We start from the raw sequence: 16,985 nt of genomic DNA on the forward strand, positions 1-16,985 counted from the left end.
CTGTTGGGACCCTAAGGAGCCCAGGCAGTGAGGGGAGGAGTGGTGGGAAGGGAGGGCGAGGCCAGAAAGGCACCCATCGACATGAGTAACACTGAGTTAGCTATACCCACCCAGTCACATGACCACCTGCATCATGGCCTGCTCACCCAGCTGGTAATTAAGCAGATCATATCGATGCTCACCCAGCTGGTAATTAAGCAGATCCTATTATTGGTCCATGGGATTTAAAATTATGAATTTAGTGGTCCCTGAGGTCCGAAAGGTTGGGGACCCCTGATCTGGAGCACATATGGATGATCTCCCATCCTTTTCCTTGTCCTGGGAGGTTTGAAAGACGTGGTTTACTCAAGTTCTTTGGTTTTTGCTGTTATCTTCATTCTCCATGGATACATGTTCGGTTTCCCATGCCTGTATCAGAAGTCCTGACTTTGATTTAATGTCATGTATGAATGCAACATATGGTTAGTAAACTATGGCTTATATTTAGAGTGGATTTCATGGTCATAGTCTCCACGCGGCCCATCTTCGATGGAGGTTAAGTACAGGGTCCACACAGAGGCTCTGAGAGGGGGGAAACTGGGCCTTCTGGAAGTCCAGAAATGGGCCTGTTTCTGCTTTCGGTGGGCCTCCAGAGACCGGGGGAGGCTGTTTTTGCCCTCCCAGAGGCCCGGGGGAGGACTCTGGACCCTTGGAAGGGCACAAATGGCCTCCCTCGGGTTTCACCGGAAGCCAGAAACAAGAAGCTCTGGTAGGCCACTCCCATCCAGCAACCGGGCAGCAAACCAGTTGCTGAGATTTTTGAACCCCACCCTGGTATAGGCACACAAAAAGGTAATTTATCTACTACCGTGTTTCTCAGAAAATAAGGACAGGCATTTTTTCTTTTGACCCCCGAAAAAACAGCTAGGCCATCTTTTCGGGGGTGATTTAATTTCTCCCCCCCCCGCACACCCTCGCCTAATGCGCCCCACGGGCAGCCACACCTCACCACCAGCCGCTCCTAACAGCAATTATGGCAGAGCACAGAGGACTCCCTATCCCAGCCAAGTGCCTTTGCTGCAGAAGGTTGGGTATGGTGCTGGCTGCAGGCCGGGTAGCAGCAGCATGGAAATCGGCCTTGGCGGCAGCGGGGCACTTTGCACCGCTGCTTTCTCCAGTGCCGCTGCTTTCCCTTCTGCCCTCACTGCGGCTTATGCCACGTTCGGACTGCTGCCATTGGCCAAGATGCAGAGGCCAGAGTCTGTGCTAGACATTGCAGCGCAGTGGTAGCAGAGAAGTGGCCCTTCCAGCGAGTAGAGGAACAGTTCAAGCCCATTCCTCCGCTGGCAGCGTTTCAGCCGCTTCTCAGACAGGGAAACCACTTCCATAGCTTCCACGGTTCCCACCGGCGGTGGCGCCTCTCACCAGCATCATCTCCAACAACTGTGGCAGCAGCGGCATGACAGACCCACTGCCAATGAGAACCGCTGCTCTCCCACAGGGGCATCGCTTTGCTTGACGGCGGCTGCGTCGACACTGTCCTGCAAGTCGGTGAGTCATTCAGGCTTCAGTGGGTGGAAGCGACGGCAGGAGATGATGCCACTGTTTCTCCCCCGCCACGCCTTGCTTTACTTCCTGCCCCAGAGCTTCGGGTCAGGGTCTCGTTCCCTGTACGGTTGGGCACTCTCCTCTTGCTCCAGCCGCCTTTATTCTCATTCCCTCCATCAGTTCCCTAAGAATACAGACTGGCTGGGCAACTTCTTCCCCTCCCTCCCGGTAGTTTTAAAAAGGGAACCATCTATCCATTTTGCTCTTCGAGCAGAGACAAACCTTCCAATCCAAACATAAGAGAAAGGGAATCATCCTACATACCTTTAACATTCCCTTAGAAGTATGAATGAATGAATCAGCAGGTGAACCCTCTGGGAAGCTTGGCAGGGAAAGGAGGAGGGAGAGAGGGAAGAGTGTCTTTGGGATTTGCCAGGAGAAATCCAAGTGGTGGACTTCCATCCTATTTCTGTCCTTCAAGGAGATGAAGGTGGGGAGCGCATTTAAGGGGTGCTACCCTCCCTCCCTCCTTTTCCTGCCAAGGTTCCCAGAAGATTCTCCCAAAGAATTCACTCTAAAGGAAAAATAAGATGGAAATCCGCCTCTGCATCTTGGCCAAAGGCAGCAGTCCAAATGCAGCATAAGCCACAGCGAGGGCAGAAGGGAAAGCGGCAGCGACGTAGAAAGCAGCAGTGGTGCAAAGTGCCCCGCCGCTGAGGCCGACATCCACGCCACTGCTGCCCGCCTGCTGACCCAGCCTGCAGCCAGCACCATACCCAGGTCTGCAGCAAAGGCACTTGGCTGGGGTAGGGAGCCCTCCACGCTCCGCCATGTTTGCCATGAGGAGTGGCTGGTGGTGAGGCATGGGTGCCCGTGGGCCGCTCCTCACGGCAAGTTCCCCCTGCCCTTCCCCCCTCATTTCGCATGTTTTAAATAGGCCTAAATTTTGTTGGAGGGGCTTAATTTCACCTCATGCCTAGAAAACATGCTGGGCCTTCCTATGGGGGGGGCATATTGTTGGAGAAACATGGTATATATAATTTACTGTATATATATATATTGTACACACACACACAGAACTGTTCTAAAACTATACGCATTCAACCTCACTTACTGTGTTCGGAAAAACACACCGAGTCCACTTTCTGCCACACATTTAACTATAATTTCTGTATATTAGAACATTACACATACCTTCAGATGTTCTTCCCTAGCCTGCATCTGACTGTTAAGAGCCAGATATCATGGATTGAGTAAAATGTGGTGAAACTCACTTAACGCTCTTGCTTAACAACCAAAATTTTGGGCTCAATTATGGTCATAAGTCAAGGACTATCCCTTCCTTCCTCTGCATGGCAGCCTTGTCCTAGTAAATGTCTCTTTTGTGGCAATTTTCCTCTCAGAGGCACCAAAATAATCCAGAGGATATAAGGTTTCCTACTGGAGCAGGGGGGTTAGACTAGATGGCCTCCAAGGTCCCTTCCAGCCCTAGATTGCTGTGATGTTTCAAAGCGTCTTCTGAAGCCATGTCTAGTGCCATGGTTTGTGATCCTTTCTTCCTCTTTTTTTCTCCCTCTCCCTTCCTTCCTCCCTCCCTTCATGTATCCATCCATCCATCCATGCAGCTATGTCATTCACTTCCATTCCCTCCCTCCCTCTTTCTCTTTTTCTTTTAGTTACAACATCCCACAGTCATGTGACTGAGGCTTTCTGTTTTTTGCCAGTTTCCAACAATTCCTTCTGGTTTCTGGTTAAAAATGCCCATTGAGGAAAATGGACTTGTTTAACAACCAGTGTTTGCTTAATGGCCACACCACTTAATCACCATAGTGCTTGCCTAACCCAGGAGTCTGGGTCTGCAACCTTAAACACTCAAAGAGCCATTTTTCTATTTTCTTTTAAACAGGTATTGTGTCTCTCTTTTTCCTTCTCATCTCTTTTTCTCTCTCATCTCTCCATTTCTTTCACTCTCTCTCACATGCACACCTTTCTTTCTCTGTTTCTTATCTCTCTCATCTTTCTCCCTTCTCACTCCTCTCCCCCCTCTCATTTCTTTCCTCTCTCATTTTCTCCCTCCATCATTTTCTCATTTCTTTCTCTCCCCTTTCTTCTCTCATCTCTTTCACGTGCGCATACACACAAGCAGATACCCTCCTGGGCTAGGATTAGGGAGGCGGTGGGAACTCTGACTACTCCTCCTCTCACTGCCACCACTGCATGCTCAGGTGAATAGTCACTTGATGCATAAGAGAGCCGGAGTTCTTCCCTCCCTGCATTCAGCGGTGGCAGTTGCTCCTCCCCATTCCCCTCCTTCCTGAGCTGACATGAAGGGGCATCGCAAAAAGAATAACAAAAACGGAATTATAAAAGCAGCCAGTGCAGAGAAAGATGTTAGGGGCCCTTCAGCCGCTTCTCCCTCTCCCTCTTGGCTGCTGGGTAAAGCCATGTGAAGAAGGGAACGGCAGCTTTAGCAAAGAAATAAAAACTGATTTGACTGTTTCCCTTGGCTAACGCTCAGCAAGGAAGAAGTTGTTATTCCCTCCCGGGCCCCCAATGCCAACTGGCAGAGCCCAATCTTTCCAAAGGGGAAGGGAAGATTTTATCAGCATAGTAGCGTCACTCAGGCAAGCTCCTCACCACCCATCTCTGCCCATTCGTGGCAGAGCAACATGGAAGCAGTAAAATCAGTTTTTATTCCTTTGCTAAAGCTGCCGTTGCCTTCTTCCCATGGCTTCGCCCAGCAGCCAAAAGCGAGAGGGAGAAGGCAGCGCCAGATCTATGTGCTCCTGCTAGCGGGGCTGTGGAAACTGGAAGGGAGCATGTTGCTTCTATAATTCTATAGTATAGCTTTCTCTTTCTCTCTCTCGGTCTCTCCTCCATGGCATCAGTCAGTCTCGGGGGGGGGGGTCGCTCGTCTATCTCCCCACCCACTCCTCTTGATGGGAGCAGCCTGCCTTGTGCTGCCAACACTTTTAAATTTAGCACGCTTCACAAATGGGGTGAGGACACCGGTGCTGCCTCATTTGTGAAGCGTGCTAAGTTTAAAGGTGCTGCGCTAGGGGCAGGCTGCAGGGCGAGGCCACGGCCAATCACCCTTCCCAGGCCCGCTTCTCCGAAGGGGTACCTGATTGTGCTTACCTGGCTGTTCTGCTGCTGAAGTGGTCGGCAGCAGGCCAAGTCAGACAAGTGATAGGCTGCTGCGTCATAATCCCTGGCAAAGGCAGGCAAGTAGACTGGGCCATGTGGTCGAAGCAAGGAAGCCGAAGAGCAGCTATAGCTATGCCACAGTATAACTCTAAGGCACCAGCCAAGGCGTGCAAGGCCAATAAGTAGTGGTGGGGCAGGGTGGGGTGGGGGGTGGTTGGGGCAAGCCAGAATTTTTATTACCGGCTCGCCCGAACCAGGCAATCTTGGCTGAATCCCACCACTGGTTCTGTCCCTTCTTCTGATCCCTAGCCCAGCCCAATAAAATATCCAAGTATAAACTTTCCAGGAATTTGAAAACCCCACAGGAGGAATGTTTAAGATGTTTTTAGAAAAAAAACTGAAAACTGAAATACATGCTAAAAATTGATTTCCGCAAAACCCTTTAGTGGTCTAAACTAATTTTCTACCTCAAGAAAATGCATTATGTATGCCTGGCTTTATTTATTAACATTATAATGTTAGGCATTACTAAATAAAAAATGTCTTCTGATTGAAAGTACCTTTAAGCGTGTTCATTACAAATCAGGCAATAAACTGCCACAGAATAAGAAAGCTTTCAATAAATCTTGAAAGCGGTTGCAGTTTAATTCTTTCTTCCTTGATAAAAACTGTCATCCTATACCCTTCTACATGAATATTATTTCCAGCAACCCATAAGGACAAGCTAACAGATTCATTCAAAACTGATTTTTTAGATCCTAGTTTTTATCCAACTATTATCTCTACATAGACAAGGAAAAATGATTTAAATACCCGGATTTTTAAGTCAGTTAAGTTGCAGTTGTTTCACAATTATTTCCCAAATGTCAAAATTCATACTTAAAGCTTATATAGTCCAGTGTTCTGCTCCCATCATAGTGAATCATATGCCTCTAGGAAAATGACAAGGAGACTAGAAGTGGTTCTTTTTCGTTTTATTTTAAATATTGGCTTCTTTAATATGCATTAATTAATAAACAGTACTGATCATTTTAAATATATTTACTATTTCTCAATTTAAATTATATTAGATATACTATACATTCCAAATTTGCAAATTAATTTTGTTGTGCCCAAGTGTTTAAACTGAAAAATCAGAAAAGCCTGGATGCTGATCAAAGGATTAGCAAGTGTTAAAACTACTCCGCATTTTTACATCATTTTATAAAAATGACAGCTTGACAGTAAGAATGAATAAATTTATCATGTTATAGTAAACTTATTCTAATATACTAATTTCAATTTAGTATATTCTTCTTATACCCAACTGTTTATAACTGCAACTTTACCAAACATCTCTGGTTCTCTACAACTATTGTTTCCTTTTAATTCATAAAATCTATCAGAACAGCTATGCAGTCTTGAAATCCTTCTTGAAAGCATGGAATGTCCATAAAGCCTTTTCTTTTATAAGAATCACAACTTTAATATACCAGCTGCAATCACATTCTTCTCCTTTTTATATGCATATTAAACTTGGCATATAAGCATTAAGCCAGTTTTACTATCAAAACAAGAATAAAACACAAATAGAAAGGTGTGTGTAAGTTAAGAGATAAATTCTGTATAATTTGGGGGGAAAAATACACCACCACCCCGAAACAATATCCTATTAATCTTTTAATATTACTTTATTCAATTTTTTATGAACAAGCAATGCCCAAAGAAAATATCTAAAATTAATCTTAAAAGTTAAAGGGAAAATGGAAGGGAAATATAACATTTGATTCTGAATTTGTGTCAAATATTAAGCAACTTGATTCTTTCTGTTGACAAAATAAAAAAAATCAACTCATTTAAAACAAATTAAGCTTAAATTAGAATAATTTTATGAACATTTCATGGATCAATTAGGGAAGCATTTAAAATACGGGACTTATTTATATACTCTTTACTCATATATTCTAGAAGATTAAATATTACTCAATAATTTAAACAAATATTTTTATATTTAATAAAACAAGAATTAAGAAAAATGTAAAACAGGTATTATCAGTTTGTTACATATCTGAAAAGTTTTTGCAAAAACAGCAAGATATAATAAACTCTATGTGAATCACTTCAAACACTGAAGTATATCTGGCCTTAAGCCAACAACTGTTTACTTAGACAATGAACTAAAAAGATAATATAAAACTATTTTTTTCAAAAGCATCATCCTCTTTGTACCAAAAATAGATGAACTCTAGTTAACAAGTATGAAGAGGGGGAAATGATTAGTTCCAAACTTGGAACAAAACCCTCAATCAGTACATTCCAAAAGGGTTCTCTTCCAGCAAAACATAATTCAAAATATTTTCAGAGTTCCACCATTAAAACAATGTGAATTTGAAACAATCTCATTCCCCTACTTTCTGTTCTAAGTAGCTATAGTAGTACGTGTTAAATGATATTTATCACCTAGCTTGCAGAAAAACTAGCCTAAATATGACTCCTTAAAAGGAATTAAATGTTTTAAACATCCCTACTGCACAAAAAGCAACAACAGAAACAAATAGCTCATAATCAGTAACCAAACAGTGAAAAGACTTTTCTGGCTATTACTTCTAAGCTTCTTCTTAATGCACAAGCACAACAGGTTTTTATTTTTACACATTTGGCAACTTGCCTAAAATTGCTTCAAATTGTGAAAGTAGAATTCATGCATTATAACCTATGAAAAATAGAAAACAGTTATATTTTTCCTAAATGAAATAATTTAAAAACATAACAAATTACATACCAGGCAAGCAGCAGTATATGGTTAACTCTTTATCAATCCTATCTTTCTGGGTTTTTTTTTTCTTTAAAGGACAACAGAAGAATGTTGGATCATTTAAACATCGAACAAAATGCCTCAACATTATTTTGTTCCAATCTTGGAATATTTTGCAGCCCTCTAATACAGAATTCAGCAAAGGGACTGCTGTGATATTGTTACCTTTCTTTCAAAACTGAAGTATTAGTTAGAAATTGAAGCACCTACATTTCCAATAAAGAATATTTGCAGCTCAGAGTTGATTGTTTTCTTGCAGATGGCTCATTACCCAAACTAGGTACATTATCAGTGCTAGGCTAACCAAGCTCAGAAAGCAACAAGGACCCCCCTCAACTATTCTTCAATTCTCATTTTTCTGTTGCATAATCATAGCAAACAGATTCAGGCAAATTGAAATACTATGCATCTTCTGAAAAAGAACTTTATCCTATAAAACTACTGGGGGGGGGGGCAGTATTCAGCACCTGGAGCTTTATAAGCATTAAAAGAAGGCCTAGTTTCTTCTGAAGGATAATTGTACCATAATATTCTTCCTGAAACATAAAAAAAACAATACTAGAACAATGAAATAATCTTAAAATTAATATCTAACTGATTAAACAAGTATAACAGACACATACATTTAGTGCCACATATTATCAGATGAACTAATGGTTCCTTCAAGAACAGAATCCCAAATATTGCACAGTACACCTTTTGTAAAATTAAATTGCACAAAATGTTATTTTGCAGAAACAGGAATGTTTAAAATTTAACTTGACAAGATATAGCCTAATTTTCCCAAATGTGTTGATTTATAATAAGTGGGATCAGAACTTTTGTAGCCAAGCAATGCAGTCATTAAGTTACATGCAATTTCACATTCTTTTTTGCCATGGTCATTAAGCAAATCCGGTTTCTCGTCAATTCTGCTTGTGGGAAGACCTCTAGGATGGTCACAAATGACAATAATAGGATCCTGGGATCCTACAGTTATCATAAATATATGCTAGTTGCCATGCACCCCAAAATTGATCATGTAACCACAGAGATAAGTTCAAGGACGTCCTAAGTTACTTTTTTTCAGCATTATTGTAATGTCAAAGAGCCACTGAATGAACCATCATCAGTTGAGGGCTATATGTAAAACAGTGCAGGAAGGATATTTTAACAATAAGCATAATTATCCTGCATTGAAATGTGTATTTTTTTCATATTTATTTAATGAGGGGGGCTCTAACTTTTCTCTTCAAGAAACATAAGGCAAAAGATATTCTAGTGTAGGCTTGTCAGAGACCTCTTTCAATATCTGCACTATAAATTATGTACTCTAATTTTACTTATTCAGTCAATGGAATTCATTACCAAATAGCATTAGTGTAACTTTGATCAGTTGCAACTGTGTTGTGTGATATGGCAAGCATATTAAGACCGAACTGGAGATTGTGCTGTGATATCAGAAAAAAAATCAATGCTTTGGAAGTAAAAAAAAAACCACCAGATGTTTATTATATTTATATCCAGCCTTTTCTCCAGTCATATCATATATCCTATAAAGTTTCTCTTCCCACCCTCCAGCTCCAATATAGGTAATCCTTGATTTAACAACTGTTTATAGTCACTATTCAAAGTTATAACTGCATAGAAAAAGTGTCTCATGACCTGTTTTCACACTTATGGCCATTGCCAAACTTCAGATACTTGGCAACTGGTGTGCATTTATGACAATTGCAATGTCTCGTAGTCATGTGATCACCACTTGTAACCTTCTTTCCCACAAGCCAAGTCATTGGGGGAAGCCAAGCCAGTTAACAACTATATAATTCACCCAACAATCGCTTAACTACTATTTTATTTTTATTTATTTGGTTTGTCAATTGCTTACAAGATAATAGATATAAGTAAAAACATAGTTATGAATACATGGATACATATAAAAGAGATAGAGAGAGAGAGAGAGAAAGAGAGAGAGAGAGAAAGAGAGAGAGAGAGAGAATATATTATGGTCAAAAAGGTCATAAGATGGGGCACAACTAACTTAACAAATGGAAATTTTGGGCTTAATTGTGGTTGTAAGTCAAGGACTACCTGTATTATTTTCATAACAGTAATCCAACCTCTAGGGCATGTCAAATTTTTCACCTTTCAATTTCTAAACTTGAGGGGTACTCAAAAGTTGTGCCATGTCTTGGGGACTATAAAGAAATTACTTTAATATAATTTAGATGTGCTTGTAAGTAACTACAAAAATAGACCTTTTAAACATTTTGTTTGTTTTAGGTCAAGGCAGATATGAACTTAACATCTGTTGGTGAACAATAAACCGAATGGGACCTGAATCTGGTTTTTAACCCACTTCTAAATAAGTACTCTGACTACTATATCACACTGGATTTTAGGAAACTCATTCTTTCTTAGTATTCATTAGTTTCTAAATTTGTATTAACAGGGACATTAGATTTAAAAGGAGGAAATTATACTAAATAAAGCACCAAAGAGAAAATATTAAAAAAAACATGCCCACAAAGAGCTTTTTATTGCATCATCAAGCAGTGAGTTGGTGTTATTTTACTAGGAGGTAGGCTGCGTAGTCACAGTTTCTTTAATTGGCTGAATCCATACAGTATTAATAGCCCAGTCAAAGAATTACAAGGTTTACTATATGACAGGTGAACCAGGGCATAGCTTAAGAATGAAGCAACAATGTTATTGAAATTAAGCAAGGCCTTGATGAAAGACTGCTGTAATTTATGCACACTGAAAAGACTTCTGTCACATATAGTGAGAAATTAAGCTGCTTTTATACATGCTTGTACTAATGCAGTTAGGGAATGTACTAGGAATAGATGATCAAATAAATCTCAAGGTAATTTTTTCCCTTAGGTGACTTCAGTTCTGAAAGACATTGAATAAACATCTACTGTATCATATTTTAATTTCTTAATTTTCAACAAAATCACACTGCCTCAGGAGGTAGAAAATTTCCTTCACTGCAGGTATTTAAACAAAGGCTTGACGGCCATCTGTCAGATGTTGCAGTAACAATCCTGAGTAGACAGGGAAATGGACCTAGAAGACCTCTATTACCACTTCCAATATTTTCAGGCCAGTATTCTATTAGAACATTGTACCTCAACAATAGATATCTGATTTAGCTCTGATATCCAATTGGATGTCTCCTTTTATCAACAATCCACTTTGATAAACATTTCTCATATAAAGTAAAATTTCAATATTGTATGCTTTCTCATAACATACACACACACATTTATAGTGTAAGAATAAACTCTTAAACAATAAACACCTTTGGTTTTGAGTATCTAACAAATATAAATGTTCCCATCACATATGTACATCTTTAGCAAATAAATAATCTAACACAGCAAGCTTTAAAAAAAACAGTTCTGGTTACTGTATCAATTCAATCCACTTAAACTATGCTGGTAATCTGCAATTGCTTAATCCAATCTGGGAATGTATGAGCACACCCATGTTTCTTTTCTCTCTAATGTTAAATTAGCTGTACTGGGAGTACTCTGTATGAGACAAGGAAGGAAAGGAATAAGGAAAGTGTGTTGCTGAATCTATCCATGGGTACATAAACTGGCAGTGGCAGTGATGATAGAACAGGTTTCCATTATGAATCATCATTTAAGAGTTTAAAAGTTTGAAGCCTAATCAAATCCAAAAAATATATTGAAACAAAATTTCTTCAGATTTTGCTTCTAGAATCCCAAAGAACCTGGCATAGAAAAAAAGAAAGGAAACATGTATTTCTTATTTAAGAGGAAAAGTGTTTATCAATAGTATTGCACTTTGTTTTAACTATGCACTCTCATAATCAGCAACATGTATTTTTCAACAAAAATGCCCACAAAGAACTTAAATATTTGTTGTAGGAACAGATGCCAAGTTAAAAATCAAAATACAATGAGTTCTAGTCCTCTCTTAGGCGTGAAAACCAACTGAAGGGCTTTGGGGCCATTACTCTCTTTAGGCCAACTCATCTCACAAAGGTTGTTGTGAAGAAAACAGGCAAGAGCATTTAGGATGACTTAAGGGGAAAAAAAGGATAAAATTAAAACAAATTATTTTCAATTAAAACCAACATTTACATGAGTTGCTCAACATGCCAAGTTATCTCCTATCTCTGTGTTCATGTAAACAGGTTACAGAGCAGTCTATTTTATTTGCTTGATATTCTGCCTTTCCTCCATAAGCTACAAAAACTTACTGTGGAAATCTCCATTTTATTTCCCCAAAGAGCAACCCTATGATGTAGATGTTTCTAGTTTCTATGGCTTAGGGTCTACCTGAACCTGGGCCTCTCTTGTTCTGTTGAATAGATCAGACTGCCTCAGTACTATCATATATCTTCCAGTTTTACTGTTTCAGATGAACACTTATGCACATTGATTCCTGTAATTATAAAGCCATTTTAACACTGTACTGTTATGTTATAAAATGTAAATGTATTTTCCCCAATTTTGGAGGGAGAAACCAGATGGTGTGCAATCTATGCATCAATGAAACTGAATAATTCATACTAGATGACAGATGCATACACTCATCAATAAACAATAATCAATATTCAAAAGCTATTTAAACTAACACAAGGACTTGATATTTCCTCCAAATTATGTCTGCTAAATAGCCCTTTATGCTCTTCAAAAAGAGAAAAGATCAAATTTCAAATTCATAGGTACCAACCTATAGTTATATTAAAACTTTTATCTCACTTGAAACCAACCATATGTTTGCAAAGAAAATGTACCACATAGCTTTTCAGTTTTGTCCAACAAAGCAGTATTGTTTTTAATTTTGTTAATGCTATATATTTACATCACAGGAGGGAGACAAAGTTGTCATCCCCAAAATCATTAAGAAAATGAACGATTCTTTTTCAGCCTCCTCCCAGGATAAATGTTAGATAATTTTTCAAGCTATGAAACCGAAGGCTTAAATGTCTACCACTACAACAGAAAATCCCATCTGCGCTCAATAAACTACAGTAGAAAGAAATAAGCACACGTGGACATTTGAAAGACCTTTGCCCCACATACTTTAGGGACCTTCTTGCACCATCAGTGAGCACCATGTTAGGAGTGAGGGGAGGAAGAGCCCTTTTCATAAATAAATGGCAATACATTACTGTAACCGTACAGGTGCAGAGAGGCCTATTTTTCTGCCTTCCGTCCTAGGTAGGCGTAGGTTGCGTTTTCGCTACAAGTCGAGACAGCTATCCGAAGGGGCTGGAAAGCAGCTTTCCCCCAAGAGAGCAAAGTTAAAAACAGACAGGCTAAACGCACAGCCGGAAAGGGGGAGTCCAAAAAAAGCAAAGGCTTCGGAGCGAGTTCAGGAAAATCACATGCTCGCAAACCCAAAAACCACGTTGCCTTTACTGCAGTGGAATGCTGGGAAAGGGAGGAAACGCCGAATGGGCGACACACACAGAGAGAAAGACAGAGACACACACACGCCTAGCCATTGGGCGGCGAAGCGTTTGGGCGACGAAGCGCTCAAACCGTCGCCAGAGGCACGTTTGCGCTGGGGCCTACAAACGCCGCAACAACGCCATGGAACCTTCGAAATGCAGCACTTTTCCCAGTGCCCCGCCCCGGTTGAGCCGCATGACCCACCGTCGCCTCGGCCTCGCTTAAGTCAGCACTCGGTCTGCCCTCCTCGGCTACACGCGCTTCGGATGCCCTCCTCCTCCGTTTCAAGGGGGGTCAGCACTCGGGAGCTGGTCGCTTCTCCTCCCCACCACACACACACACACACAATTCAAGCAAATCAAAACGCCGGTTTTGTTTTTTAAAAAAATATCGGCATGCATTTTAAAAGTCCTCGGTGCCCCGGATAAAGGAAAGCTCCGGTTACCACCCCTTATTTTTCCTCTTCTCTCCCCTCTCCCTCCACGCCAAGGACCTCGGGCACGTCTACTTTAGACGGCGTTACACATTCACCGCCAGATATTCTTAGACTTCACCCAGCACCGTGCTATTCAACTAGGCCTATTTAGGAAAAGGAAGCGGCGCGGGGGTCTCAAGCTGGTTAAAACGTCGATATACACATCGCAATACCCGGGAGTTCGGCCGGGAACTGAAAGGAAGCGAATAGAAGCGAATCCAATGCACCCCCCCTCCCACCCCCGGCCGTAACTTTGCAAGAAAAAAGCAAGCACGCGGACAGGGAGAAGGGGTTTACTGGGGGCGGGGAACAGTTCACGGGGCGCGTTTTGCAACCACCGAGGTCTACGGATATATTTCACGCTTGGTTTTGAATGCCCCGTAGCATGCTTTGACGGACCTCCATTAGTCCTCTCCCCCCACCCCGAATCATTTTTTTGCCAAGAGGCTCCCAGAGGTGCCGGGTGAAGTAGCACCGGGTGGGCGTACATGGACAAAGGCAGGGTGGAGTTCTATTAGGGGGGAGAGCATGTCACCATATTGCAGAGGGAGGACTCCCCACCTCGAAATGACTGGCTCCCGCTTGCCGTATCAGAATAAGCCCACCACCCCCATAAAACACACACACGGCCCGCCAACCTCCGCCGCGCCAAAGGACTCATCCTACCTACCCACCTGGAGGGGACTGTCCGTTGAGAGTAACTAACGCCGCCGGGGCGTTTTTAGTCCAAGGGTTCACCTTGGGTGGAGGGGCCTCGATGAATTCCTTGCGGCCAACTCCTCCCTGTTCGCCGCCTTCCTCGCCGCCGCTACTGCTGCTGCTGGCTTCTCCGGGCAGCCGGTTTGACTCTATTATGCCTCCACTCCTTTGGTGCAGCAGGTTCTCCTTCTCCTGATGGTTGCTGTCCTCCTTCTGCTGTTTGATGCTGGGGGGCTTCAGCAGGGCCCCGTTTCGGCGCAGATGGTCACCCACGTTGCCGCCGCCGCCGCCTTCTTCCTTGCTGCAGCTGTCGGGGCCGCCCCCCTTGCCCTCGTCGGCGTTGGCCTTCTCTCCTTGGTGCATGAGGTGCTCGCCCTTCTCTTGAGGCTTCTTGATAACCAGCCCGTGTTCCTCGGCAGGCAGGAGAGGGTTGGCGGGCGGTAGAGCTTCCACCTGGGTAGCCATCTGCACCCCCGGAGAGCCGCCTCGTTCGCCCGCCTCCAGGCTCTCCCGGACAACACGCGCCCGCCCCAAACTTTGCCGACTCCCCCTTTCCAGAACCGCCTCACCGAGCCCAGCCCTGTTCCCCCCCTTTTTTTCCTTCGGCTGATTCTCCGCTCAGGTAAAGTCTGCACCCAAAGCGAGGGGGGGTCGAGCCGCCGGCTTCCTCCCCCCACCCTGGAAACCCAACCCCGACGTCCCCCCTCCCCCGTCTCCTCTTGATGCCGCCGCAGCAATATGGAGAAGCAAGGAGACCACGCGACTGGCCAGCGAGAGCGCGCGCCTCTCAGCCAGCTCCGCCTTTGAAAAGCCGAGAGAGCGTGCACGCTCGTCTCGGCAGCGAGCGCGCCTCGGAAAGGGAAGGGGTGGGGGAAGGCCACCGGCTCGAGCACGGAGGCCGCGCGCGTGCCTGATGCAATTTAGCGAGAAGAGACGCTTCTTAAAGGGGCAGAGCTCGGGAGAGCGCCGAACTTTCACGCCGAAGGGCCTGGGTGAAGTGCGGCTTTCTCGCGGAGGTACCCCGCTTTCCAGTTTCACCGTTCGGAAGGTTGGGGCCCTGTTGTCTCCAGAAGAACTAATCTTCCTTCAGTTCTGAATTGTAATTAATAGGGGGATTTCCCCCCCCCCAAAAAAAAACCAAGATCAGGATAAATGTGCGACTGAATAAATCTGTTAACTTGAAAGTAAGTTCCACTGAATTTGTGATTGTTAAAGGTTAACGTCGCTCTTCCCGGAAGTTCTTAATGGACAGACGTTTTGTAGGTGTGAGATACCTCCATTTTTCTTCATTAATTTAATCTGTTTGAGGTCGGGTGGTTTATTTGAATGGCATCAAGTAGGTGCCGATTCTTCATCTGCAAAGTAACTTAAAGTGAGATACTGTGATTGATACAAACTCAATAACATTCACAGTTCATTGTTGGAAGATGGCTTTCCCAGCTTGTAATCCAACATTTTAACTCCTGTGCTGCATTGCCTTTATATAAAGTCTTGTCTCACTCCTTTGCCAACCTGGAGCTGGTCTGTTTCACCATCTTCTGTCCATACTGTGGCTGATCTGTATATAAGATTCTCAGGAGGACAATAAGATGTTCTTGGATTTCCATTTTTCTGAGCACTTTCCATAGGTTGACATCCTACAGGACATCCTAATCTGTTGGTAGCAATTAGTTGCTGATGTGTATGTGACCAGATAAGTATAGAGATTAGAGTACCAGTTTTTGATGAGGGAAATCAAGGTTCTGGCTGGTACCCATCTTACCATTAGTGATCCTTGGGCAAAGAACCCCTAATGCTTAAAATTTCCTATCTCAGATACGAGAATCACATGAACTAGAAGAGTCATGCCGGATTAACAAGGGCTGCATCAGATTTTGGGATCTAGGATAATCTGATGATAACCAAGCTACTGGAACAAACCACAAATGGATACAAGCAAATGTAGAATTGATGGAATGCTACTCTAACAGCGGACCTAATGAGAGATAATATGAGGGACCTATGGGTAGGAGACTTATGTTCACACTCTCTGAGAAATACCTAGTTACCCAATATCTCAACATATGGTAGCAAACAAGCAGCTACTCTCACAGGTTTAAGTAGACCAACTAAACATTACATTCTGGATTTAAAAGACCTGGAAGAACAACTGGCTTTGTAGCCAACACCTGAGCTCCCAGTCCAAGATTTCACAGGAAGTCATGGAAAATAACAGGACTACAATCATCTGAGACTTCAAGATCCATATAGACAGGCAGGTACTGGCTAATCAACCAGGCAAACTGAAAATAGCCAAGAACCAGAAGACAGTGGTGGTGATAGATATAGCAATGCCAAGTTATAGTAACATCAGGAAGCTATCAGTGGAGAGTATTGCAATAAAGGGGAAAATACTACTTTAGCACAGTACAGCTAGCAACGGTTTAAAACTGTTTTATAGATGGGATGAGATGAAGGCAATATCATGAGGGCAATGGGGAAAGGAATGATTTGCTACATTTAGGTGCAAGCCTAAATGGCCACAGACAGAAAAGGAAGAATGATAGTAGTAGCTCCTAACCCTTTTTTTTCTTTAATACCTCTTGGTTTCTTAATAGGAACAAAGAATTAAGTCTCAGGAAATCCAAACCTAGAGTGTTACAACTGAGGTAGAAAAACTCCCCTCTCAATTATGGCCTCTTTCCAGTGCTGAATTTAAGTGCTACCCACTATTGTGAGTCATATACCAATGTAACTTTTGTTCTTCCCATTACCCATCCTTCTCTTGCTACTCTGACATCTAGTCATCACAGTTACTTGATGTCTCTCTAAAGCAGTGATGGCGAACCTTTTTATTGTGGTATGCCGAAAGCGCGCGCATGCCAGCACCCACAATCCAATGCGCCCTGCCCCCGTGCATGTGTGCGCAACACCCCCACCCTGCCCC

General features: G+C 42.8%; 1 protein-coding gene across 10 annotated transcripts in view; it reads right to left on the reverse strand.

Annotated features, from left to right (window-relative positions):
- LARP1 (La ribonucleoprotein 1, translational regulator) overlaps nucleotides 1-15,233 on the reverse strand; it is a 96,477-nt gene extending 81,244 nt beyond the window's left edge. For 4 of the 10 annotated variants that reach the window (XM_087924238.1, XM_026696656.2, XM_087924237.1 and 1 more), the window contains exon 1: nucleotides 14,035-15,233. In XM_087924238.1, the coding sequence (XP_087780364.1) occupies nucleotides 14,035-14,524 (490 nt within the window). In that variant the 5' untranslated portion in view covers nucleotides 14,525-15,233. Of the gene's footprint in view, nucleotides 1-12,613; nucleotides 13,064-13,089; nucleotides 13,136-14,034 lie in introns of those variants that run through there. The other 6 variants (XM_087924243.1, XM_026696657.2, XM_087924241.1 and 3 more) reach the window with 4 other exon arrangements.
- Nucleotides 15,234-16,985: the final 1,752 nt, after the last annotated feature.

This window comes from Pseudonaja textilis, chromosome 2, assembly GCF_049901715.1.
Source record: "Pseudonaja textilis isolate UNSWEBS1 chromosome 2, rPseTex1.2, whole genome shotgun sequence".
Taxonomy (NCBI): Eukaryota; Metazoa; Chordata; class Lepidosauria; order Squamata; family Elapidae; genus Pseudonaja; species Pseudonaja textilis.